The sequence below is a fragment of the Drosophila obscura genome, unplaced genomic scaffold (assembly GCF_018151105.1).
Source record: "Drosophila obscura isolate BZ-5 IFL unplaced genomic scaffold, ASM1815110v1 contig_179, whole genome shotgun sequence".
NCBI lineage: Eukaryota > Metazoa > Arthropoda > Insecta > Diptera > Drosophilidae > Drosophila > Drosophila obscura.
Window position 1 is genome coordinate 1,287,187 of NW_024542766.1, and position 27,058 is coordinate 1,314,244.

General features: G+C 41.6%; 4 protein-coding genes across 5 annotated transcripts; 3 read left to right on the forward strand and 1 right to left on the reverse strand.

Moving 5' to 3' along the window:
- Positions 1-64: 64 nt before the first annotated feature.
- LOC111079852 (trypsin-1) lies at positions 65-942 on the forward strand. Its single transcript, XM_022375175.2, has one exon. The coding sequence runs from the start codon at positions 125-127 to the stop codon at positions 911-913; it is 789 nt and encodes a 262-aa protein (XP_022230867.2). The 5' UTR covers positions 65-124; the 3' UTR covers positions 914-942.
- Positions 943-5,954: 5,012 nt separating this feature from the next.
- LOC111079857 lies at positions 5,955-6,759 on the forward strand. The gene is made up of 3 exons (XM_022375180.2): positions 5,955-6,089; positions 6,161-6,346; positions 6,422-6,759. The coding sequence occupies exons 1-3, from the start codon at positions 6,032-6,034 to the stop codon at positions 6,640-6,642; spliced, it is 465 nt and encodes a 154-aa protein (XP_022230872.2). The 5' UTR covers positions 5,955-6,031; the 3' UTR covers positions 6,643-6,759.
- A 971-nt stretch (positions 6,760-7,730) lies between these two features.
- Positions 7,731-8,497, forward strand: LOC111079856. Its single transcript, XM_022375179.2, has 3 exons — positions 7,731-7,876; positions 7,941-8,117; positions 8,196-8,497. The coding sequence occupies exons 1-3, from the start codon at positions 7,819-7,821 to the stop codon at positions 8,411-8,413; spliced, it is 453 nt and encodes a 150-aa protein (XP_022230871.1). The 5' UTR covers positions 7,731-7,818; the 3' UTR covers positions 8,414-8,497.
- A 12,491-nt stretch (positions 8,498-20,988) lies between these two features.
- On the reverse strand, positions 20,989-21,996 carry LOC111079858 (mitochondrial 2-oxodicarboxylate carrier). Of its 2 annotated transcripts, XM_022375183.2 has the most exons (2): positions 21,442-21,996; positions 21,204-21,349 (listed from the first exon to the last, which is right to left on the reverse strand). In XM_022375183.2, exons 1-2 carry the CDS (start codon positions 21,953-21,955, stop codon positions 21,291-21,293), a joined length of 573 nt encoding a protein of 190 aa, XP_022230875.2. In that variant the 5' UTR covers positions 21,956-21,996; the 3' UTR covers positions 21,204-21,290. The 2 variants fall into 2 exon arrangements, with proteins under 2 accessions (XP_022230873.2, XP_022230875.2); XM_022375181.2 differs by having other exon boundaries at positions 20,989-21,995.
- Positions 21,997-27,058: the final 5,062 nt, after the last annotated feature.

Genomic DNA, 27,058 nt, shown 5'->3' on the forward strand with positions numbered 1-27,058 from the left:
GTGGACAACCTAGATTGACCCTGAATAAGCAATTGATAGTTGATTAGAGCGAGAGATTGCAGAGAAGCTATAAAACCCGCAAACGGCATGGACTGGGACAACATTCTGCCTGGAACTCTGCACCATGGCACGCTTTCAGCCCGCCATTTGCCGCCTGCTGGTGCTGCTGCTGGTCCTGCTTGTCGGCTGCTGTTTGGCGGCAACGTCGCGTCGGCCACGCCTCGATGGACGCATTGTGGGCGGCCAGGAGACGACCATTGAGGCGATACCCTACCAGGTGTCGCTGCAGCGCAACTATCACTTCTGCGGCGGCTCCCTGATCGCGCACGGATGGGTGCTCACCGCTGCCCACTGCACGGAGGGATCGGCCATTCTTGTGTCGAAGGTGCGCATCGGCTCCACGCGCACAGACACTGGCGGCATCCTGGTGGGGATCAAGCGCGTCCATCGTCATCCAAAGTTCGAGACTTACACCATCGACTACGACTACTCGGTGCTGGAACTGGAGGACTACGACAAGAAGAACGTGACGCAGGCGTTTATCGGGCTGCCCAAGCAGGATGCGGCCATTGCGGATGGCACTGCCGTCCTGGTCTCCGGCTGGGGCAACACCCAGAGCACGCAGGAGCCGACGAGCATCCTGCGGGCGGTGACTGTGCCAACAGTCAGCCAGAAACAGTGCACCGAGGCCTACGGCAGCTTTGGCACCATAACGGATCGCATGCTCTGCGCGGGTCTGCAAGAAGGCGGCAAGGATGCGTGTCAGGGAGACTCTGGTGGACCGCTGGCCGCCAATGGTACGCTCTGGGGAGTCGTTTCCTGGGGCTACGGCTGTGCCCGGCCAGACTATCCAGGCGTATATTCTCGTGTCTCTGCCGTGCGGGATTGGATAGGATCTGTAAGTGGAGTTTGAGTTTATTGTTATTCAATTATAAAGATATTAACAAAAATAAGTTGGTTGTGGTTTGGCTAACAGAGCGCTGTTGTTGTTAACAGCACCGGTTGTGCGCCTTACAGCACATAGCTGTGACATATGCGTGTCTTGAAGCTGCGTGCTATGGCACTTCCTGAGTGCATAGTTGTTGGCGGTTAAAATTTATGGCAATTTTGAAAGCTGAAGCAAAAGGCACAAATCTTTATTTGCTTTAGCAACTATTCTTCAATTTATTTTGGGCAGAAATTTAGATAAATATAGTTAACAGAAGATCCATGTTAGCATGGAACATTTGCACGGTGGTGTTCCACAGGCTGACGGCTATGACACTCACTTGGGCGCCAGTTTCAAATGATTTTTCTGTAGAGCAAGCAAGAGTCAATAGCCTCTTCAGTGTGTATTTGCATTGCAATTGACCATTTCAAGCCAATAATTGTTTTCTCTATGGCGTTTACAAGCTTAGATGCATCAGACTTCTTCAAGAAAGACATTTATGACATTGATGGTCGGGCAATGCATCATTTTCCAAATAGAAGCAATTGACCCAGAAAAACCTTCAAGCCAATAAAATAATATTGACACAGTCTGTGCAGCAGAGAGGAAGCGGACCAAACAGAGACTCTGACCATATCCATATCGACAATTCTGCCACAGACATTCAGCAGAGACAGAAGGCAAATTTACTTAATAATTGGCCCAAAGGCAAATAAAAGTGCAAGATGAGGCAATATGCAAAGTGAATAGGACTTTTTGGAGTGCCATAGGTTTCTTATTTGAGTGTCCCCCCCCCCTTATGGCTTTCATCTTCAATTTGGAATGTGTTTTAGGGGAGGGTTTCCAGCCCGCATTTCTGCTAATTGTTGATTAAATGCTGCCACAAATTGCTGCAACCGTTCAGTCGGTTTCTGGTCATGTTCCCTCTTGTTTTTCGAATGCCTGCTGCTGCTGCTGTTGCTGCTTGCTCCCCATTTGCCATCTGCTGTTGTCAAAGCAGTTAGCACTGCGACCACGCGTGTCGGAGAGGACAGAAGGAAGCCCGGCAGGTTACTAGCTAGCCAGCAAATTGCCCAAGAGGTGTGCTTCTGTGCTGTGTGTATGTGTGAATGCCATGTCCTTTGGGTCATTGCAATTTTGCACGTGAACTTGTTAACAGCAAGTGGCAGGAGCCACAAAAAAAAAAATAGAGACAAGCAAATGGGTGAAGCGAAGTCAAGACATGAACTGCAAATTGAACGGTTATGGGTAGATGGTTACTGCATTGAAGCTACTACTGCTACGTTCACTCTTCAATGAACTGAGGACAAGGACATGAGGCATATATGTTGGGGGTATAATACGGAGGGTGCGTAGCGAAAGTATAGGAAAGTTTAAGCACACAGAAATATCAGTAATTTCCATAGATTGTGTGGGATATACCATGAAAGAGAATATCATCCTTAATATTATATATTCAAATTTACTTTATTAACTTTCAGAATTTATATCCTTGAGCGGATTCCAGTATACTGCAAATGATTTTCGCCTGATTGAGTGCTTAAATATCTTGGATTATTACTTAAGAATGTGTACCAATGGAATGCTCTCACACCTCTTCGATAGCAGTAATCGATCAAATATGGAAATCGATCAAATATCGAAATCGATCAGCACGAATATCCAATAAAATAAGTGAGTAAATCTGAATATTTAATTTTAACATTGGAATATTTAACAATTAATCGATTGTGTCAATCGATAACTATCATTATGTTGAACACTGTACAACACAGAATTAAGACCCTACAGGACACAGGACAATTGTTTATCCTTTAAAGTACCAACAACCAATCCCTTCGCCACCCCCCCACCCTGAAATGGTGACCCCGACTAACGACTTGTAGCAGTACTTAAGCTGTTTTCTTATTGTTTTTCTTCTGGGTTTTCCGCCTTTTTTTTCACTCTGCTTCGTTTCCGCTTTCCTTTTTTCGCCTTCTTCTTGTTCCTGTTGCATGGATATTGTTGTTTCTGTTGTTTCTGTTGCTGGTTCTGTGTCCAGTGGACGCAGTCGAGACATGGAAAATGTAAAATTTGTTTGTTTCCTTTCATTGATGTTGAAAGTTTTTGCAGCTGCTGCAGACAATGCAATGAGTGGGGCCAGGCAATCCCCACAGTCCCCTCACCAACATACATACTACTACTGCTATCTGTTCCTGTTCCTTCCACTACTGTCTGTCTGTCTGTCGTTCTGTCTAGTTTCCCCCCCTGTCTTGTTTTGCCTCGCTTCAGTCTCTAATTTTATCTCCTGGCATGCCATGGGGACTGTCTTATTATTATAGTTTGTCGATTTGTTTGCATTGTAGTCTACATTGTTGTTCTCCCTCTCTCTCTCTCTCACTCTCTGTTTCTCTTTCCAGCAGCAGCAGCAGCTGCCCCAACAACATTCAGCATCGATTGTAATAAATTATTTTGCAGCTTTTGTAATTTGTTATGTGGCCAACAAATATTGTCGATCGGATAACAAAAAAGGATTCGATACACTGGCATTTTGGACGTTTTTTTTTCCCAATAGAAGAAAAAAGCCGAAGTTGATTTTTAGGTCTTGATGTCAGCTGATTAAATCTTTTAAAAACATCCACAAATGATTGCATTTTTGATAGATTTTGTTGATTAATGGAAAAGAACTGCCTAAAATTCCCCTCTTAGTGCTCCCCCAAAAAGGCAACTCCTTTCCTATTTTTATGCTACAATTTCCCTGCTGGCCATTTTCTTGAAAACTTTTGTTACATTTCCGACTGGCATTCTAACAAAATGTATTAAAAAAAAGAAAAAAAACAACCAAATATTAAATACATCTGTTCGTGGCCATTTCCGACTTGTCTATGACTCAGTTAGGTGGCCTACGCGTCGTATGCTTGATCTGCAAGGATGTTGCCATGGCACTGGCCTCTCTCTCTCTCTCTCTCTCTCTCCCTCATTCTGTTTTTTATGGAAATAATATTCTTGTCAGGATTAAAAAGGATACGTGACTGGAATATGAATGCAATGTGCATGCGGGAATGTGCAAAAAAAAACCCCGTAACAAAAAAACAGCCATTGAAACAAGAGGCAGGGCTGGCAAAAAAGAAGACAAACAGCATGAGGAACGAGGAGGAGGAGGGATGCAGGGTGAGCCGCAACAGGACACAAATGTAACTGTCAAGGCTCTGCTGCCGACTACGACTACGACTACGACTTTTGCTATCATTGTCGCCTGTCGCAGATCCGTAACCGTGTTTGTATTTTTGTATTTGTATTTGTATTTGTCTTTCTTTTGGCTCTCTGGCTGTGGCTCCTCTTAGCCATCCTCATCATCATCATCATCATCATTTCGATGCTTATCCTTGCTTATTGTCCTGTCAGGCAATGCTTGCGCTTTTCTCCTACTCTCTTCTCTGTGCTGTATTATCTGTTTTTTTTTTTTTTAATTTTTAAGAAAGCATATTGTAATTCTGTTGTTTATCTGAACATTGTACATTCCCGTACGTATATGGCTATATATATATGTATTTTTTTTTTTTTAAATCTCGACCGCAGGCGATTTCCTATTTTTGTGTTGTTTACAGAATTCGAGTGCTCTTTTCTCTGTCTCTGCGTGGATACTGATTCGGGATTCTGGCTTTCCCATGCAGTCACTCATTTGTCCTGTCATTTGTAATATTCCCCCACGCATCCTTGACAGCGGCTTAGCCTCGTTGTGGTCTGTTGTTCTCCTGCCAGAGGCGGCTGCTGCTGCTGCTGCCTGTTTAGCTATTCGTGGCATGTCCTGGGCAATGGCCAGGATTGTGATGTATGATTTTCAATTTCACCTCTGGCAAAAGTCCCTTTCAAATTTAGTTAGAAAATTATTCCTTTGCCTGAGGCAGGACTATTATCCTGGAGTTTATTTGTGTGGGCAAGCTAAGCTACGTGTTTTTTTCTTCTGGAGTTGTGCGGAAGATACAGAGCCATTACCTACTTAACGGGTGTGAGAACATGACTGTTAAGTAAGTCTCTGATGAGTATTTATTGCATTTAATATACTTCACAATGTTTACTTAATTTCCAATTGATTCCAACCCTTTTTCTATTTATTTTGAATATATTTATAGTTCCTCGAATTACTCCATAAGAGTATTAATTGCATGCCAAATTATGCATTCAATTTCCTAACTAAATTAGCTATGGGCAAATGAAAATACTAATTAATTATCGAAACTAATTCCAGATAATTTTTTCGTTATTCCTTTAATTTTAATTGCATATTTTATACCCTGAATGGGCAATTCGTCGTGTGTCACTTTCGCACGCTCTCTTATCATATTGCGTGAAACTATATGAAGGTACATAGATACATTTATCTTATCAGCATGGAAAAATATTTCCCATTCAGTATTGCCACTGAAAGACCATTCAAGGGGGTATTCCTCTCAGCAGTATTTCCAGCGGAAACAATCACAGAACAAATATGCCAACAATTGTAACGCTCTTGTCGCGGCACACGTGCCGAAATGCATTCACGATTTCTATGGAACAATACTCGTATAATCTCCAGTTTTGTCTGGTTCATATCTGCCTTCTTTGTCTGTTTATCTTTCCATTGCTTTACATATCACCTAGACATGATTTATGATATGTTTTCGATATTACTTTTATGACCAAATGGCATCAATTGAATGTCGAATGGAGGAATACGCTTGCCATATGGAAATATATACATATGGCTATAAAACAGAATGGAAAAATAAAATGAATGGAAACAGAAATCTATTGCCCTCAATTTAATTGCCTTCAAAATTCTTTCCTTTATGAGTACTTCCTTCAGTCTATAAGATTTGTAGCATTTATTGTATTTATTGCAGTTTAGTCAATTCCACGGAAATGTGTACTGACTCAATGTGGGTTGTGGGTCGTAGATAAGCGAAATCTAATCTTTATACGGGGCGTATAAAATCCACTTTTATTTGTTTTTATTATCGTCCAATGTGCCGCCCTACATAATGCGATGCCATGGAGTGCATTCGCTTCAGTATCCATAGAGTTCCTTTGCCGAACAGTCAACAGTCGTGAAAAGAAAAAAAACAAAAATAAATAAATTTAAATATGTGGAAGAAGGTGATTTTTGCTGTGGTTTTTGTGGCCTTTGTGGGCGTGCAATTCGGTGAGAAAAAATTAGATTGAGTGCTCCAGGAGGAATCGTTTTTTGCTAATCGAATCGAATTCAACAATTAGCCAACTCCCTGAGTTGCTACAGCTGCAAGGACGTCGCCTCCTGCCAGAATCCCACGCTCCAGGACTGCAGCAACACCACGGCCAATGAAAGCAGCGTGTGGCTTTCAACGTTGCACAACAATGTTCCCGTTGTGGGTGGCAGCCAGAGCTTCTTGTGCACCAATCTCACCTACTACCATTCTTCCAGTAAGTGTTGTGGAATGACAACGCCTCTAGAAGGACTTCTTTGGTCCTAATTTTTAACCGAATTTCCCCAAATAGACAACAGTCGCATTACTGAGTTTCTGGGCTGTGTTCATCCCAATGCCACGGTCTGTGAACTGACTCTAACGGCCGCAGACAACAGGACCGCTTGGAGCAAGAATTGCAAAACCTGCAACCAGGATTATTGCAACAGGAATCCCGCAGGAACCTTCAGTGGCAGTGCATACACCATGATTGGTTCCGTTCTGGCGCTGCTTCTGGCCAAGATTCTCAGTTAGGAGCCTTTGCGAACTGAACCTTTGATTTGTAGAGTATTTGAAGAGTGTTTTTGTACATATAAATTATAACATTATAATATATGGGTGGGATCAGCGAATGATCCACTCGGAAATCCACTTCCTGTTTTGGTTATTCTCAAACAATTTCATTTGTTTTAGTAATGTTTTGTTGTAACTATCTTCATGGATTTATTGCACTCATTTATGGGCTTATTATTTCCCTTATTACCTCCCTTGAAATTCAACAAGTGAGAGAGATAATTCTTTATGAATTTTTATTGGGGTATTTTATATACACAAAAACTCAGGTTTGAATAAAATACAAACAACAATAAATTCACAGAGCGAAATTCGGGCCTGTGTGTCGTCACTCGTTTTGCCCAGACTTTTATGATCGATCGCTTGGCACGTCCTTCAAAACAATCCATCCAAAAAGATCCCCCTTTAATCGCTACCAATTGTGCGTATTATATGGTTATAGCTTTCCCAATAGTTGGCATATTGCAATGGTGGAAGATAAGCGATAAGTCGTGGGGGTTTTATGGGCGGCGACCCCGCCATAGTCAAGTGTACAATTTCACAGGCTGTGACTAAGCTGCTGGAACTGGGATTCAAGATAACTCAGACACAGATAAGGCCAGATAAAGAGTGAGCAAAGGGAGTGAGAGAACTGTGAGATTATTGATTTAGTTAATAAATAAATATAATAAATTAAATTTTTATTACAAAATTTAATTATTTAAAACTCAAATTAATACGATTTTATCGAGCTTAAACAATTATTCAACTATGACTCGCATTCAGATTTATTTTTAATAAATCTTCTAAAAGAGTGGAATACAAAAATGTATTCTTGAATTTTGAAACCAGAAACAAAACACCTGGGGGAAAACCTTTTCATTCAGAGACTCGTCAATCCCTACCCCCACATTAACGATAAGCTAATCTCTATATAATATATATGGTACATAGGCAGTGGACTTATCGCTTATCGCTAGCCCGTGACTAAGAGAGAGAGAGAGAGACTTTGAGACTCTGCCTCCCCCTTTAAAGAGCAAAAAGGCGATATAAAGGTATTCCGAAATTGCCACCAAAGTTTAGTTAAAAGCGAAAAGCCATTGAGCAAAGAACCCGTAAAATTTACTACTGTTCAAAGCAAAAAAAAACTCGAAAAAAATGTATACGAAAACCATCATTGCCAGTGTGCTGATTGCCTTTATTTGCGTGCAGTTTGGTGAGTGAAACGAACCATTGGCTAACTCTGCAGAAGTATAATGAATATATCTTTTGGAATAAAGCCGAATCGTTGGTGTGCTATACCTGCACCACCCCCAACGATTGCAAGAAGCCCAAGAAGACGACCTGCAGCAATGCGGCGGCAAATGAGACTAGCCTCCACTTGGCGGTCTACCATCAGGGAGTGGCAAATGCCAGCAGCACTCGCTTCGATTGCCTGGCCCTGCAATACACATGGAGTGAGTAGCCTTATATGCAGATTCGCCCCCCCCGCCCCTCCAAAGAGAGATATCTTTATTGAGTTGTTCCGTTTGTAGATAATCAAGTGATCCATCAGCTGCACGGCTGCGTTCATCCCGCTGTGGGTCCCTGCACTTTGAGCCTGAAGCCTGCCTATGGGCATTACAACAAGACCAAATGCCTAACCTGCTCGGGGGATAAGTGCAACAAGAGTCCTGCGGGCAAAGTGAGCAGCAGCATCTACACCATTCTCGCCAGCGTTGTGGGTCTGCTCTTGGTCAAAACCTATGCCTAAAATGCGCCCCTCTGACTAACTTTACAGATGAACTAAGCAAAGAATATGGAGAACAAATTGTTAATAAATTATTTTTGGTATAAATGACAGGTTTTTGTTGCTGCTTATCTCAATTCAATGATTAGATTACCTACCTGGTATTTCCAGGGCTGCACGTTTTCGACATCATTTCACAAGTGTTGTTAATCAACTTGTGATTACTTTTTTATGACCACCCCCCCCACACACACACCTTTTGAGTTGGGTAACGTAACACATCTGGCTAGACGTACTTAAGTTTTATTTGAACAAATTGTTTTGCAAATCCCAAAAGGGGGTGCCCATTAGCACTTGCTGCTTGAGTGCCAATTGACCCAATCATATCGATATTTTCAGCCTTGAGTGTGAGTGCTCCAACCAATGTAAATGCTGGGTAAAATGTACTAATTTTTCAGCAATTTCTCCAGCCAAATGATTCCCTTGATTCTCTGTTTTCCGTTCATGGGAATTCTCTTTGGTGCATGTCACTTAAGTGTGGCTGCCGCACACAGCAACACGAATAAATCTTTAATATTTTTTCTCTGCCGACCAGGCTGGCTAAAAGGCAACACTTTTTTTTGTATTTGGTTTTTTTTTTTTGCATTGGGGTCATGTTCGTTCTCGTTTTGGAGTTGTGTTGCGCTGTGTGGGAACTGCAGTCAGGCATTTAATTGATTGATTGTTGCTCGTCTATGTCTGCATCGATTTGGCCATGTCCAGGCCATTGCCTGTCCCAGCCTACACCACCACCACATCCCCTACCCCTGTCACGGCGTCCGTTTCGTTGTTTCATAACCAAAAACCAGAGTCCATGCCTCCTGCATGCCACTCTCCTGAACCATCTCCTGTTCTCCTGTTATCAAATCGACTTCGTGGCTATGTGCCACACGGTGTTGCTGTTGTTGCTGCCAATTAGTGTTCAGTGCGTCATCTGTGCCCCACTGTGGCCCACTGTGGCCCACTGTGGGTGGCATGTGTGTGTGGGTGTGTGTACGTCATCAATTAATTTTTGTATTGCTGAAACTTTGTTTTTTGGTGGGATTTTTTGCAGGGGGAGTGGGAGAGTGAGAGTCACGTTTACATGGGGGAATCCCAAACCCTCTGTTGACTGATTGGTTTCCTTGCAATTCAATTGTTTTGGTACTCGAAATGGGAATGGATGGGCTTCCTAAACAAAGTTATGGTCATGCATTTGACATATGGACATCAGGATGAGTAATCAAAGGTAAAGGTGTGTGTGTGAGGGAGCAATGTTTTCGGATGTGCCAGAACCGCAGTGGAGTCTACAATTATACAGTTCACATCTCTTATCACTTATTGTAGAAAATAATAATATTTCAATTGATTTTTCGTAGTTTTTGTTGATAAATCTATCATTTTTCTCTCGATAAACTTTAATATTTTTAAAATAAAATATTTATTAAATTTAAAATATTTTTAAAATATTTTATATATTTTTTATTTTTTAAATGTTTTGAGTTTTTAATAATTTAAAATATAAATATTTTTTAAATATTTTAAATGCACCCTGGCTCATTACTCTATGTTTATTTATTGTGAACTTAATTTAATTAATTTAGTTTCAATCCTCTACTTTTTGCTATCAAAATCTAAGCGTTTTCGATGAATACAATACACAAACTTCCACCTGATATGCATTGCGTACCTAAATAATGATACTTGTGATAGCAAACGTTATTCATTCTCCCCGGGAGCAAGAGTCTGCTCCCTCTTTCCCGGAGTATCTCTGGGATTCCCATTGCTCTCTCTCTCGTTCCCTCTCCTTACCGAAAACTTGTTGGGAAAACTCGAAGAAACTAAATTAAGTTTAACTTGAACTACAATATGTACATTTGATTTATGCATTGAGAGTCCATAGCCTGAACCCTGGCCCCCACCTTCGTCTCCAGCTCCTGCTTCATCTCCATCGCCTTTCGGTTTTCCACCAGGACAGGACAGGACAGGACAGGAGGGGAAATCTTCTGATAACTAAGCAAAAACCTATTCAACTTTCACGTTCGCATTGTTTGCACAAGCACGAAAAGTTATTAAGATGCATAGACGTGATTTTGCATGTTTTAAAAAAGAATACATAATGTTCCTGTTGCCGGGGAAGGAATACACGGGAATAGATAGAGATAGAACCAGTGCCAGGTCTCCGTCTCGGTCTTGGTCTCTGGCTTCCTTGACTTGCACTTTAAGTACTCTTAATTTACTAAACAAATTTTCATTTCCGAACGGAAAAAAAAATGTTGCATTAAAGGAGGGTCGCAGGTCGCTGGTCGCTGGTCGCAGGTCCTGGTCGTTCCCATTCCGTTGGTGCCATCTCATTGACATGCCTGAGACATGGAATTGAATTAAAAGTTTCCCCTGGAAACAGAATAACGAGAAGTTTCCTTCGTTGGCCAAAAGTTTTTGCGCATTTAAATTGATTTGTAATTCGTGGTTAATTCATTTTTTTTTTTTGTGTGAACCTTTCTTTTGGTCAGTTTTCAATTCCCATTTTATATTCAATTTCCCATCTTTTTCAAAATTAATATTATTGTAATTTGACACGCAAATCGTGACAGTTGTTTGAAATTTGCCATGGAATTTTGCATTCGATTGCACTGAATGCACAATTAAATATTTATAAACATTTTTAAAACTGTCACAAAATGCAGACCGCATGCTGCTGGCATGCCCAGGCATTTTAGGAATGTGTGCAAGTAGTATTACGGAAAAGTCAATTTGAATTATGATGCTAAAATCGGGAATTAAATTGAGAAATTCCACATGCACTGCTGACACATTTAAGAGAAACAAATGATAATGTTTATGGTTATTTAGTACAGATTTTCCCGCTCTTTCAATTCCATATTCGATTTTCATTCTCATTTTCATTGAATTAATAAATAAAATAGAAATCCTCTCCATTAATCTCTCTATTCATGTTCTGATTTTAAAGATGTGCAAATTAAATTGGGGAAAATATTTGACTCAAATGAAATCGCATTATTTTAAGCTGTTTATGCCTTTGTAATTTGAATATTCAAAAATCAAATTAAATGAGCAAAAAAGGATTCTCGTCTCTACTCACATTTCTCAAAATTTAATTGTGAAGCAAATAAATCAAAAACACAACCAAACATCCAAAATGTTTTCACATTCGTTGGCTGTTTTTGGTTAAAAAATATTTACACACACACACAACAAAACTACTGGCCATAATTTATGAGAGACACGAACAAGTGTAAATGCCAAGAATATTCAAATGAAAAGTGAAAATCCCCAAACAAAAATTGGGGCTTAATTTCAAGGCAAAGGCAGCATTAAATCCCTTTGGCCACACACACACACACACAACTAATATGAAGAACTTGTTGTATTCGTAAATTATTATTGTAATATTTGCCTAAAACGTTTATCGCATTGTCGCAAAATGCATTAGTAGGCGGTGCCAGGAGTAGGCGATGAGGTTGAGGTTTTGTCCAGAGATTAGCAAAGTCTTTACTGCTGTTGTTGCTCCCAAAGGGAAGTTTTGGGTTTGGTTTCGGTTTCGGGTTTGCGGGGTTTGTTTGTAAGTCATTAGAAAGATATTTGGCTTGTTTGGTGTTGGGTGTCGAACGTTGAAACTTTATTGGGGATTACTCATGATATGATGATGATGTTGGAACAAGGACTGTTGCGAATGGCAGCTTATGATTTACAGATTTTGGCTTGTGAAAGTTTCGATGGAACAGGCTTATAATACCATAATAATAAACTCATTTTTAAGGAACGTAAATTACATTTTAGGGCATATAAATTCAGAATATTCAGAAGGTTGCAGTTACACAGGATTGCCCGAGTGGGATAAGTGGGATGCCAGCGTGTAAGTAATACACTTCCATGGTACACAATTTGTTCAGTATAATCTCATAATATTAAAGTGTCTTACTACTGTCTTACTTTTCCGATTTATGAATTATCTACCTTAAAATTTGCAAACACAAAGTAGCATAATCAAATCCCTGGCTCCAAACTACACCACCAACACCACCTGTTCTCTCTGTTGCACAACTTGCAGAATTTATGCATGACAGGAGGCATGCCTTAATCCTTTGCCAAGGCGCCAACGTGAGGTGCCGGATGGATGGATGGATGCCGAGAAAGTGCATTGTAGTGGATTGTAGGGACAGGGAATTAGAGTGCCTCGTGTTTGTTATTAGCAAAACAATCGCAAAAACACCACAGGAATGCAGAATGCAGGATGCAGGATGCTTTGCCATATTATGATTAACACCCGCCCCGAAAAGCTGAAACAAACAATAACAGAGAGAGAGTGAGAGAGCCCGGAGAAAATTAAATTAAATCGGTGAATCCGTTGCAACTCAATTAACTTGTGAAAATCTGCTTAAAGGTCCTATGCATACATGGCTCTCGATAGGCTCTCGAGCAGAAAATCAATCATTATTTGCAACGCCAGAAGTGACACTTTATAGGGTTATTGTTCCTCTGCCGCATTAAGCATATTAAAAGTGAAATGCACCGGGCAAACGGCTGCGTAGGGGCAAAAAGTCAGTAGATGTGAAAAAGAGAGAAAACATTTTATTGGAGGCGACAATGAAAAATCGCTGCCGCATATGTTCGACAATAACCTGACATTATTGACTGTTAATATCCGGCAAAATAAATTCTGGCATGCCATTTAACGATTGACTAGTGAATGCACTTACATTTATGGTTTAAATGTTGCTTTGAATTGTGATAAATGTTGCAGTGAACTTGGCAAGAGATGAGTAATATTTTCGGGGGAAAAGAATAGAATCCGGAATCCAGAAGAATCCAGTAAGAATATTCGTGGATAATATATTTTATGGCTATATTTTCTCTGGATTTTTGGACACTCTTCTGTCTTCTTTTAGTGGAAATTCTACGCGTATTAAGAGCGAAGCTTGTGAACGACCGAGCGGTGCTGCTGCATGACACCTAAAATATCCCATTCCATATAGCCACAATACCCTCCCTCCTATAGGGTACACTTAAATCGATCTGGGTGCAACATTTCAATAACTGAAACGCCAATTAAAATTGTACAATGGGTTCTCGGTCAGGGAGTGACTCCAAACAAAAGGAACAACAAAAAATGAGAGAATCCAATGAAAAAAAATGCTTGGATGCTGGAGAGGGCGAAAAAATAACAGTGGACGAATGTCAGTTAAACGAACAAACAGCAAAAAAACAAACACAAGCAGACATCTGCATTGGCCAGAGTTGACACACAGCCGCACATATATATGTATATACATATATGAGGCAGACAGGAAGCACTCACCCACACAGAGACGGAGAGAGATGCACCACACACACGTACAGAGTCTCGTACAGACTCTCATATCCTAGGACCTGGCTATATCCTGTGCTGCTGGGCTGGCTGTTACGCGCTTGGTAATTGGTATTGTTTGCCTGAACGCGTGTCCACTCTCCGGGAACGACCAGAGTTGCCACACATACGAGGAGGTGTATGCACACCCCCATTCGCTCCTCCACATTGGCACCTTGATGCCGCAACCGAAAATACAAAATGGAAACCAATGCAATGCAGGCGCAAGGCAATGGGGGGAAACCAGGAGCCTGCATAAACAAGCAACTAGCGACTATTAATTTTCAATTATCAAGAAGAGGAAGGATCTCCCAATGAGGCATCCAGCTGGGTGCCATGGCAGCCGCAAGTGGGGTCAGTGCACTGTCACTTTCGATTTCGCTTTTTCGCTGTGACAGCTGTCAAAATATTTGTCAGAAAAACGTTGACAGAACTGCCGCGATATGGGTCAGCATTCAGGATAAAATGAAGGATGTAAATGGATACGTATGGGACTTGGGTGTGTGTGCAGAAGGCCATCCATTGGGTTTTTGGGTGGGGAACTGCCACAACTTTATTGAAAAGTGCACAGATAAATTCCCATAATTTTAAGAAATGGAAATCTCAGCTTTTCTGCATTTTTCTGGACTTTCAATTAATTACAAGCACTCAAGCACTCACATATTCAATTACCAATAGCCCCCCCGCACCTCACACACACACATCATTATCGCTAAGTGGGTACGGTACAGTCACCGCCCACCCATCAAACCGAAATGTTACCGTTAACAGAGGCAACATGTTCGAAGAGCTCCTTTCAAACGAAACTTATTTTGAAGTCCCAAACAGGGACTCAGTTTCTCTGCAACTTTTGCTGAGACAAGGACTGACTGACTACGAGATGATTTTCTTTTCTTTACTGAGAATAACACAAAAGCATCCTAGCGGGGCATATGTGTAATGTGCTTCCAAATTAAATTGTGGCATGCTTTTCCCATGGCATATGTAGCATACATCCGCCCCCTATATCTTATTATGTGTATGTTCTACTTCCGGGACAACCACACACACACACTTTCACATTTTATTTCATTAGCGCGTAAAATTCGTTTTAATTAATATATATAAAAATTGTTGCTGCTGTATGCTGGATGCTGTCTGCCTCGGTCAGCAGTCTACTTGTGGGTTCAATTTGTGGAAAACAGAGCCCCAGACATGGCCTGGCCCACAGTCTCCTTCTATGCATTTTATATCATTTTTGCTTGAGCATAAAATGTTGAAAGCAGCCGTTGCACGTGCGCAGCATGTTTAATTATCCCAGAATGAGGATGTGTGTGTGTGTGTGTGGCTGGATAAGTAGAAGCAGAACGAGTGGGGGGGTGGGCATAGCGGCGTCATGTGGTTTCGGCTCATGTGGTCAGTGTTTCAAGTCCAAGCTTAATGACCCTGGTAGTGGCTGTAGTTCCCTGGACTGGCCGGGGTCTCTTTTAGTTGGCCATTAAATTGGACATTCGAACTGCAGCACTAGCACACACAATATTTTGAAATGAAATTAAAAGTTGATTCGTGAAAGATTAAGTGGATTTAAGGCTACTATTTTCGGATGCAATTTTATTTGCTTCTGCTACACAGATTTTATTGCTTAAATTCTCTACAAATTGTGGCTTAAATTTTACTCAAATATTTGGTGTCCTTTGTTTTCTGGGCGCTGGCTGGGAGTTTCTCAATTTGCAAAACAAATTGAAAAACACTTGCCATGCATTGCTTCCAGGATCCTATGTATGTATATTGTCCTTGTAGTTTGTTCTATGCATAAAGAAATTTACATATTCCAGCCAGCAGTTGACTAACTTAAACAAGGACTTGCTGTGGAGTGTCTTTAGTGGAATTTTAAGGGTTTGGTTCGCTCTAGATTTGAGTTTTATGACAGTATTATTTTTGGTGAAAATTTAAGTGCAATATTTTATATTAAATTAATGCTCTAAAATTAAATATTTTTAATGTTTTAAGCAAACACTTCTTCGAGCTTAATACGTTTAATTCTGCTGCTTTTTTGGGACACTGGAAATTTGTATGCAATTCGAAATTTCTGGCGTCTAAAGAGCTTCTCGTTTCGCTTTGCGGTGGTTTTTTTTTTCTTTTCTGCGCTCTCCCTCTACGCTTTTGACCGACAATATTAATATGAATGACTGTCATGCGGCTTGGTGTTGGTGTTGGTATCTCCTGTCTCTCCCTTTCTCTCTCTCTCTGCCCCTGTGTCTGTGTGCATAATTATGTATGTGAGTCTGTCTGTGTGAGCGAGAGTATCTGTGTGTGCAACGGAACGTTAAATGTGCACGTGACAAGCGTGTAATGAGGAAGTCTTCTGTCTTCCCAGCAAAACGCCGCTCGTCTAGGACGGCAGCACCAATATATACAGTGAGTCGTACGAGTATGTGTACTACTATACTCTACTATATATGTATGTATGTATGTATGTATGTGGGATGGGGCAATGTCGTGCCATGTTACGCATATATATCCGACTCGACTCTACATATATTTCAATCATTTTAAGTGTGTTTGTGTTACAACGTCAGCAGGACAACGATGCCACCACAGGATAGTCGCCTCATCGTCATCTCTCAGCCACACATATTGCTCCTGGTAATGCTACTGCTCCTCCTCCTCCTCCTCCTACTCTCCAGAGTCCTGCGTCCTGGTGTCGTTGTAGTCGTCTGAAAATTGGACAATGATTTATGAGGCGTTAAGTCAAACTTCATATTAATTTCATTTCATTTTCAACCAAACTCCTCAGCCCCAACGACCCCTCTCCTACTGGCTGCTGGCTGCTGGCTCCTGGCTTTTCTGTCTTCTGGCTTTAAAGTTAAAAATGAAAAACACATGAAGAACACATGAGACACGTAAAATACTCGTACAAAAAAATAAAAGCCAAACCAAGTCAAGAATAAAGGATAAAACCCGTCTGAACATTCGATGGCTATGCCATGAATGAAGGTAACCGGAAAACGTGTTATGAATTTATGGAATGTGTATTTTTTTTTTCCTTTTTTTGTGGAAACAAATGTTAAAGAACGAATGGCGAATATTCTTGCTAAATGGGGGGAATTATTTATACTATTTTTAGGGTTTCCCGAAACCAGATTTTGTAGAATACTTTCCAAGTGGTTTTTATTTTATTTTGAACACTTTGTGATTGAAATTTATTTTTGCTGCAATAGAACATTATTTGGAATGTCGTATTTTCGGTGGAAATGTATGCCAAGTAAGGAAGACTCTCCACAGTATTATACGGGATACGGGAACTAACAATCTTTGGGTTTGAAATAGAGTTTGCTAATTAGAAAAAACTCTAAACTTAAATCTAAATTTTTATTGAGGTTTTAGATCGCTTTCAACTCACTCAAACATTTCAAATTGCTTCCAAAAACATCGCCCATAGAGTATGCCAAAGCCTAACCATCCACAAACACAGTCACACGCCCACGCCCATATATACACCCACGAAAACACACCTATACCCAAGCACACAAACCGTGTCACACATTCAGCCCCGACAAAATTTCAAGTTTCGTTATCCATGTCCTTGGATTGTGGTTCTGGTTCTGGTTGGGGTTCTGCTTCTCGTTCTGTGGGCCTTTTTCACCCTCAAGCATAATCATATTTTCTACCAACAATTGTGTATAACATGTGTAATTTGAACATTTCATTCATTCATTCATACATTTATTCGCTCACACAGATAGAGCTGCCTGTGTGGGTGTGTGCTGGTGTGTGTGTGTGTGCTGGTGTGTGAAAATAACTTGTGGCATGCTTTGAGGCGTTGTGTGTGGCAAGCCAGAACTTTGAGCACTCCACTTGCTGACTGCCTGCCTGCTCCTGCTGCCTGCTGCCTGCTGGTGCTTCTCCTGCTGCTGCTTCTCCTGCCACTGGTTTTGGCATTCTCCAGTGGTTTTTGCCTTTTTCACACTCTCCGGCCCCTGCCACACTCCCACTCTCTGTGTCTGCCCCTCATCCGCATTCCCTTTGTGTGTGAGTGTGTGTTTGCCCCTCTGTCTCTCTGGTTATTGGCCAGTGAAGCGTTAACCATGGTCAATAAAAAATTTATTTAGACAACCACAACAGCTACAACACAATTTTTGCTGTTTCCCGATAATAATAAAAAAAACTATGAAAGTGTCTCAATTTTAAGGCCGAAGTGCTTAATACCCTTAATGCAATAATTTTCGTGAAGCTTTTTAGTGCAATCTTCTAGCCAAATATTATATAAAATGCGAGACTTAATTTATATAGAAAAGCAAGATTATTATCTATGTATATTGATCTATGGAATTGAAAATCTATAGTTCGTTGCATTGCAAACCTTTGATAAAAATCATAAAACTCTCTTCAAAGAGCACCAATATAATGTTGAGTCGGGAAAAAAATGTATTTGGCAGGCAACAATACCATAAAAACCACAAAAACAAAAAAAAAACACACAAAAATAAAATAAAATTGTTGTAAATTTTGCCTCTCTCTCAGTTGTGTGTGTGTGTGTGCGCCTTGGTTTTCTCTCTCTCTGTCTCTCTTTCTGGCTTTGACAGAAATCCATTTCCTATCTCTCTCTCTCGATGGTGTCGAGTATTGGCATTTGATTTATTTTCTGGTACGTTTAAATATTTCAAATAATTCATATTTTATTGACTAGACACATCGACACAAAGAGAGAGATCTCTCTCACTCTCTCTGTCTCACTCGGGTTGGTAGCAATTAAATTGCATTGTGCAATGCATTTTGTGTTAATTCAATTTGTTTGCCAAATTTTTGAGTTGGGAATTTTTCCAAAAGATACATTTTTGTTTAGTAATTGGTTGAATTTTTTTTTGTTTAGGTCTTTTGTGTATGTAATATTTGGTCTCATTTTGGATTTAATTTTATACAGCAAATTGCATAAATTGCAATGAAAATTGTGCAAAAGTGGAAATGCATTTTCACTTAATTAATGAGGCATGCCTTTCAGATAGATATACGAGAACTCGCCACAAAAACCATCTACTCAATTAGCAGCAAGAAGTGTGGAAAATACTCTGCTGGCAAACAATTAAACAAAACCGAGGAGAAACAAACAATACTCGGGGTAAACAATAAATGCATTGACCAAAATGCAAAGGCAAAAATGTCTCCAGGGTCAATTTCAAATGCATTTACATAGCTGCAGCCCACACAAAGACACACGAAATACGAGTATTCGAGTATAGATTAGTGTAATTACAATACCATGGAAAATGACGTCGACATGAACATGAACATGGCATGGCATGGCATGGCAAATGGCTCAAGGGCATTTCCACTCCACTGGGAAATGAGATGTATAGTCCAGGCAGCCAGCCAGCCAACCAGCCAGCCATTCAGATAGGGATTTCGGAATGAGGGGGCGTGTGGGGCATTAGAGGGAACTGTGCACTGCCTATTGCGAATTCTGCTTTTGATTTCATTTCATTACGCATTTGCAATTTCATCTATGAATAATTGAAAATGTGCACTGCATACTTTAAGGCCTCCCCAAATTGCCATTACAATTGAACATTTTCGGCCCGCTCGTTCGGTCGATGTTTTTGGGCTAATTTAGACGAGAAATATGCTTATTACGCATTAAAACTAATTAAGCATGAAACTCTCTATTTGATGGCCCCCAGAATTCCCCACACCCACACAACTCACACAACCCACTTTGGAATGCCCAAACTTATGTTTAAAATGTTGATTGATGGCTTGAAAATTTTGATTTGTAGCTTGCAGATATTTATCCCCAGCATTTAAAATTGATTTATGTTTTGGTTCGCTCGATTTCAGGCATATGATAATTGTTCTTTGTGGTCGTCGCCCTCTTCTCGACGATTAGCCAGCAGCTTCCTTTGGCTCTTCTTTGTGTTGGCTTTTCTGGTGTTCACCTTAATGACTCTTAATTGCACTTCCTTTGCGCCATGGAAGGACTCTTCAATTACCACACAATTAGGTGGGACTGTCAGGTGGAATGAGACCAAACCAAAAGAAGGAAAAAAATGGAAAAGAATGAAACGTTTTCGGCTAGAAAATACCTGGTATGTACTGACGTTTTACTTACCTTTACTTTTTAGATATTAGTGATGTGGAAATGGGTTTGTTTTAATGGGAAATGGAGAATAAGTTCAATAAGTTTTGTGGGCCATGGCTCTTCTACAGAGTGAGTTCTTTCTCTCTTCAAAATCCAATATACCCCTTGATCTTGATACCAAACAAATACGAGAGTGGAGCTCGGAATAAGTGGGAATAAGGAATAAATGCCGTGGAAACAAAGTCCGTAGCTCACTTTGAGAGTCTGTCCTGTCCAGTGGCAAAACACTTTCCAACACTCGACATAAATTAATTATAATTCCCCTTCTTGTAAGTGTTCTCTGTGTTTCCCGCCTGTAATTGTAATTGTTGTTATGGCTGGCTTATAATTGTCGGTGCTTGTTGATGCTGTGTCTCTGATGTTGCTGTAGTAGTCCTCTCCCCTTCTATCCTCGACGTTGTTGTCGGTGTAGAGCTCTAAACAATTAAGTGCAAATTGTAAAACATGTAGAACTGCGGTCTGTGGTCAGGTTTGTGTGTGTGTGAAGGTAACCGAAAAGCCGAACCTGAACAGAAACTGAAAACAGCAACAAAACTACGAGTATTTAAGGTTTGTTACTTAAGTGACTTTTATGTGTGTGGAGGGAGTCTGTGGAAACTTCATTGGAAACTTAATTTCTATATTTTTTACTTCGAAAAGGAAGTTGTGCCGATTGGAAGTCCCTTGCATTGCTTTCTCATGAAAAATATGTGTTAATCGATGGCAAATGAATCGTTTGCGAAGATTAGTTCATTGCGGTTAATCGATAAGTTATCGATTAGAAGATAGTCGTTTAAAATGCTTTATCTTGTGGAAGATGGCAAATGAATCGTTTGCGAAGATTAGTTCATTGTTTTTGCTGTATTATAATTAATCGATAAGTTATCGATTAGAAGATAGTCGTTTAAAATGCTTTATCTTGTGGAAGATGGCAAATGAATCGTTTGCGAAGATTAGTTCATTGTTTTTGCTGTAAAATAGTTAATCGATAAGTTATCGATTAGAAGATAGTCGTTTAAAATGCTTTATCTTGTTAAATATGGCAAATGCAACTTTTTCGATCATTCAATCATGGTTTTTTCTGTAAAATAATTAATCGATAATTATCGATAACCAACTTTTTAGTGTTTTTACTCGATACACCACTCATATATATTTAGCTATCTAATTTATGCACTTTTCAACCATATTTATTCGTCAAATACTCATAGCCATACTCGTAGGCCAGCATTAGGATTGCACCTCCTGGTCCCGCACGCATTATCTTGACACTCATGCCTTTGAACAGCGCTCGAAAGCCCTCCTCCCTGTATATCGTCCGGATCGTGGGCACAGCCCATTCATATTTGATGGTGCCCTTGATGGGCTGTGGCCCCTGTATTCGGGACTTGGCCACATCGAAAGTGATGCTAAACAAGCAGCTAATGCTGCTCGAAAAGAACCCAATGGTGCCCCTGCGCAGAAACTCCGCCAGCTTGTCCTGATAGGCGGGAATTTCATCTTTGAGTCCTTGATAGAGGCCAAAATATGCGAAATGAAAGATGGCATTGCGCAGCAGCAGCGCTGTCATACCTCGGTAGAGTCCTTTGATGAAAAAGCCATCACTCCGAATGATTCTACTGGCCACCGTTAAGGTATTGAGAGATTCGCTGCGATTCGCTTGCTGTGTGATCTTTACCACCTCAAAGGGATTGAGGATAATGCACTCCAGCGTACCAGCCAGTGACCCAGCCATGGCATGCGTCAGGGCCGTCGGTTGCGGTGCTCCGAACAGAAACAGCGGCTTGGCCTGCTCGTAAATCACAAATTTGGCCGCTCGCTTCGGGGTCTCCGAGCAAATGGGTGGGACAATGCCCTTCCAAAAGCCAGCGAAACCCTCGTGCAGATAGATCTTCGATATGCAGTCAATGACGCCCGTGTAATGGAGCTCTCCGGCGGCTGCTTGCACGCCCTGCAGCTGTATTCGTGTCTTGACCACATCCAATGGATGCAACAGCAATAATTCCAGGAGACCCGCCGATCCGCCGGCCGCAAATTGCAGCAGGGCTCGACCTTTGCCAGGCTTTGGCTCATTTTCGGGTTCCATTCATTCGGGGAAATACAAATAAAATGCTCCTTAAACTGACTTAAAACTCAAAGTCAGAGTTTGCCATAGTTTTTGGGTCACTCTCGTTCTGCTCTCATCTCTCCCAGTTCTGATGTTAATGAATGTCAAGTGCACCTGCATCGCCATCAAAAAGTCAGTTCTGTGGCTAGTGCCAGAGGTGGGGGGATCTCATAACAACAATTATGCTAATGTGGCCCAATCCGGGGACGTCAATCCAACATAATTGCTAACAAATTAGTCATGGTCACACAGGGTTCCCTCCCCAGTCCCACAGTCCCATAGTTCCACAGTTCGCCCATTACGAGTCCCATCCTCCGCCTCCTACGCTTTTGTGGTGGTGGTCGTGTGGGTTGTGTTCAGCTCTCGAGTTTCCATGTTGGGGGGGGTGGGCGAAGTTTAACACGCGACCGAGCAACAGAATGAACAGCAGCAGCAGCAGTAGGCAGGAGGCAGGAGTAGCAGCAGCAGCAGTAGCAGGCAGGCGGAGGACATTGTCTGTGGCTAGGTGTGTATCCTGGCAATTTGCTTGTCACGCTGCAACGCAAAATGTAGACCAGGGTCCTTGGGTCCTTGGCTAAAACCAACTGTAGAGTCTCCTCTTACATGGCATCGTAGCACCACCAGCCACCCCTCCCATGGGCCGCCACTGATGAGGCAAATGAGTTTCATTTCCATGTCCTTCAACTGTGCAAGGGGTCTCGTCTCTCACAAGTACTCTTGCAGGCTCTGCTGCTCCTGTTGTTGCCCCATTCTTCATCTCAATCTTGTTCTGGCCACCGAGGTGGCTGCACTTTTGATGGAGTACGTTAAATTTATATTAGAATATTAAGTAAATGAGCACTCCACTTAGGCTTGGCTTGGCGCCAGGTGAAGTGTGCCAGGCGGTTGGACGGACAGGGGGTGGGCATCAGCTGCTCCATGATGAAGTGACTATTAAGGAAGCGAAAGCTCAAGAGGTTGTTGTTGTTGTTGGGCGCCATAACATCTGGCAATTGCTCGGATCAATTGCAGTGGGTTCAATAAAAGGGGGAGAATGCGCATTCAGCAGCAGATTTTACATAGGAAAATAACTCACTTGGTGGCAGTTTAATAGGGCGTAAAGTAAGGAAGGGAGGACCCTTTATAGCCTTGATAAATACCCAAAGAATTCCTTATAGCTACTACAGCGAACTAGAACTCTTTTAACACCCCTTTAATCAACTGCTAACTAAGCTCCCTTCTGTTAATTAACTTTTGTCTTTCTACACATCCAAATATTTTCCATCTCATTGAATAAACTCTTTGACTCTGCGACCATTCCATTCCCTTTATCCAAAAAACCCACCAATACATATATTTCCTTGTACAGTTTCCACATCAACACTTTTAAGTTATTTTCCAACATTAGCTTTATTTTCTGCTATTTTCTCTATGCCATTCCATGGCAAAAAAAAAAGGGACACCCACAATGTACGGAGTATGTGCGGCATCCTGGGCTGTCAGCAGACATCCTCCTTGTCATTTTAAAGCCATTTGATGTATGACAAATCAAATTTGACAAACTGCCAACAGTTGTTTTGCATCTTTGCAACATTTTTCACAGAGGACCCGGACCCGGACCCATGCCACATGTGAAATCAACTCCTGTACTTAATACACAGCAAATAATGGAGCAGAGTGGCGGAGGACCTCTTATGGGTGTTCCCCGAATAGGAAAGAAGGGAAAGAACACAGCAAAATTTACATACTCATGTTTTGCAATACGCCGTGTGACATGCAAAAATGTGACAAAAATGAAACAGGGAAAAAAGGGAAAAAGGGATTCCAACTGGGAGCAGCAGGGAAATGTGATGCCGGGGTATTGGGATTAGGGATCTGTTTTGTGTACAAATACTACGAAGAGGTACATGTGTAAATTTTAATGCTGTTTGATTAAAGACAATGATGTTTGAAATGTTTGTACCTCAAGGAGATACCAAAAATCATCATCATTCCGTAACCCCACGTACCAACGAAAATTGCGGCGAAACTTTTCGGTCTTCCACGCACACGGGGGAAATAAAAAGAGTTTCCCGCTGCTGCTGCTGCTGCTGCTGGGTTTAATTTGAGGGCTTATTCGAGTATGCACTCCATTTCATAGTCTGTACTAGGATATTTTTTGAATAAAAAGTCAAGGGGCAGAGTGTGTGTGGAAATATGCACTGTGTGTCTGTCTGACAGTCAAAAAAAAAAAACTGGGAGGCTCTAGCTCCAGCTCCAGCTCCAGCTACGGCTACGGCTCCAGCGAAACGTGAGCTCAATCAAGCGCCTCTGACTGTGGCGATGGTCCGACAAGGGAAATTTACAAGTCACACACACACACACGTGCAAAAATACTAACACACCCAAACAAATGGCACAAAAGGAATAGAATGTCCCCAAAGGGGAATCGGAATGGAAATCGCAATGTAGGAAATGGAAATGGAAATGGCGGAGGGAAAAACTGCAGTCTCGAAGACTGCAATTCTCGCATGAAAAATTAAAAGTCGCCCCAGTCGCGTAAGAAATATGCAATTTGCTCGATTTGTGCATGATTTCTCATTGTGTTTGCACAGCCCGTCAAATGCACTGAGAGAAATTTGCATGTGAAAATAGGGGAATTTCGAAAAGATTTTACAAATATTTCTGATAGATTTTTAAGGGTTTTCATAGCATCATCTATCTTTAAAGAATCTTTGAAATAATTCCCCTAAAGTTCCCATAAGCGAATGGCCTTGAGTAGGGGAAATCAAACGAAAGTAAGCGCTACTCTTTTGCGCTCACTGTACTCCCCCGTGGTGGTGAATCCTCTAGCAACATATGTATGATGTGCAGACACGATTGCATACTTATTCCACTCCCCACAGCCCCTGGACTCGACCACGCAGCAGCGACAAACCCGTTATCGATACAACACGCGCTGCCCGCCTGCCCGCGTGCCCGCCTGACTGTGCTCTTCCCGAAAAAAGTAGACCCCAAGGACATGGTGTCATTTTGGCAAGTTATTGCATTGCACATGGCCCACAAAAATATACCCAGAACCCAGAACCAAAACCAAATCCAAATCCAAACCCACTTTCATTTCCATTGCCATGCACTCGCCCAATCCTACCCTGAAGAGAGCGTATTTCGCCCCCTTTTTTTTTGTGTTAGCTCCAATGGCCCTGCGGCATCTTTGACTTACCCAACGCTTTTTTGATTGTTGTGCGGAGGTTCGGCTCTCTCCGCCGGTTGTCGTTTGACTTTATGCATGCATGACTTTGAGTGGAACTTGGACCTGCCACTGCCACTGTCGCTGTCGCTGCATGTGTCTGCTGCCTCAGTTGCCAGTTCCCTGCTGTTCCCTAAAATTACCTTGTCTTTGTACATTTTATATGACGATGACGACGACGACGACGAAGTTGTCCAAGTAGCATCAAGCGGACGACGCATGTTACAACTTTAGTCCTCGTTGCTCCTTGCTCCTGGCTCATGTTAATGCCTAGAGTTTTGGGGGCTACCTTAAAATCGAGTTATCTGCATCTGTCTGGGGAAGCATCTGGGATGGGATCTGCTGACGTGATATATGAAGTTGAAGTTTTGCGGAAAGTTGTGACGTGGCAACGTCTCTGGCAAGCAAATTAGTAATCAATATGTGAAGGAGATTGAAAGAAGAAGACGAAGCCACTGCTACTACTACTGGCTGAAGGGCTCTTCTCTCTTGCTCGCTCTCGCTCTCTGGATGCAACGCTAATCCCATTAGCTGCAACATGAACTCCACTCCGACACGCACTCGACTCGATGCTGCTTTAATAAGCTGCAGTCCCCAAAAAGAACTCTACACACCCGCACACACCACTCGAGTTTAATCAAAAAACTTGCAAGTCTTGTTGATGGAATGCTGGGAGCCTGCCCAAGCACCAGCACCAGCTACAGCCCCCCCTTCAGCATCTTGTGGCACACATAAAGCACTTTGTATGCATGTCGCTGTATGTGCTACTCTATGCCTCATCCACAGCCTCAGCCTCAGCCTCATTCCGTATCTCTGATCCCTTTCCGTCTCCCTGTGTGTTATGAATATAAATTTATTTCCCACGTCACAACACAAACACCGCGCACGCTGCCACACTGCCACGCTGCCACACAGCCACCGAATGGTGAGTGGAGGGTGGACTCAGACATTTCACACATCGCGCATAATAATAATAATAAACGATAACGAAATTTACTTCCTAGGAAACCGCGAGAGCATCCCTGAAGATATGGGGGGATGTGTCCTGTCCACAAAGCGCATCCTTCCAACTTCCGGGCATGAGGCTGGCTCCTGCTCTCCTCCGCTTGTTATGAGCAAACTAGAAATATGAATAGAGAATAGCGCCGCATGAAATTGTAAAGTACGCCATGGCCCATGGATTTTAATTTTGTTAATGCAAAAGGTTTTTTTTCGGAAGGAAGCAAAGCTGCATTTTACAAGGGGATAAACCGCGAAAGACTGCCTGGAAACTTGTTTGAGATGATAGCTGGAAGATAGAAGCAACTATCAATTGGAATAAGACCTTCAAAGGCAGAAAGAAAGGCGGGAAACGCAAGAAAGTAAGAGAAAATATGTAAGAAAGAAGCTTGTTAAGAAGAAACCAGGAAACATGGAAAGGCAGGATGCAAATCAAGGTAGAAAGTCATCATTTCAGAAAAGAAGGACTGGAGAATAAATGGATAGATTTATGGATTGAAAGCAGAAAGGAAAGAAAAGTTGATCAATGGAAAGCGAGTGCCAAAAATATACAAAAATAACAAAATGAATAGAAATATAAGTAAGGAATTCCGAACCCTATAAATGATTCATCTGAACAATAATAATATTTCTATAAATAGCAATCAAATAGCAATTTTTAGCAATAGCCAAAAAAACCTTATAGCAAACCCAAAAATTCCCCTTTCGACTCTTTTAAACCTTCCCTTGGCCGTAAAAAAAAGGAGCCTCTGCAAAAGCACATCCACATCTGTTTGCCATTTTTGTAATGCTCGTAATTTCTGTGATATAAGTTTTCATTACGCGCGTCTCCCAAAAAAGTTAAAGAAGAAGCCAAAGCCAACGTGTGGTGTGTG

Excerpts from the sequence above, each read along its gene's own strand:
- LOC111079852 (XM_022375175.2), top strand. The coding sequence starts at position 125 with ATGGCACGCTTTCAGCCCGCCATTTGCCGCCTGCTGGTGCTGCTGCTG.
- LOC111079857 (XM_022375180.2), top strand. The coding sequence starts at position 6,032 with ATGTGGAAGAAGGTGATTTTTGCTGTGGTTTTTGTGGCCTTTGTGGGC. Across the intron at positions 6,090-6,160 it reads CTTTGTGGGCGTGCAATTCG|CCAACTCCCTGAGTTGCTAC; the intron begins GTGAGAAAAAAT and ends TTCAACAATTAG. Across the intron at positions 6,347-6,421 it reads CACCTACTACCATTCTTCCA|ACAACAGTCGCATTACTGAG; the intron begins GTAAGTGTTGTG and ends TTCCCCAAATAG.
- LOC111079856 (XM_022375179.2), top strand. The coding sequence starts at position 7,819 with ATGTATACGAAAACCATCATTGCCAGTGTGCTGATTGCCTTTATTTGC. Across the intron at positions 7,877-7,940 it reads CTTTATTTGCGTGCAGTTTG|CCGAATCGTTGGTGTGCTAT; the intron begins GTGAGTGAAACG and ends TTTGGAATAAAG. Across the intron at positions 8,118-8,195 it reads GGCCCTGCAATACACATGGA|ATAATCAAGTGATCCATCAG; the intron begins GTGAGTAGCCTT and ends TTCCGTTTGTAG.
- LOC111079858 (XM_022375181.2), bottom strand. The coding sequence starts at position 21,955 with ATGGAACCCGAAAATGAGCCAAAGCCTGGCAAAGGTCGAGCCCTGCTG.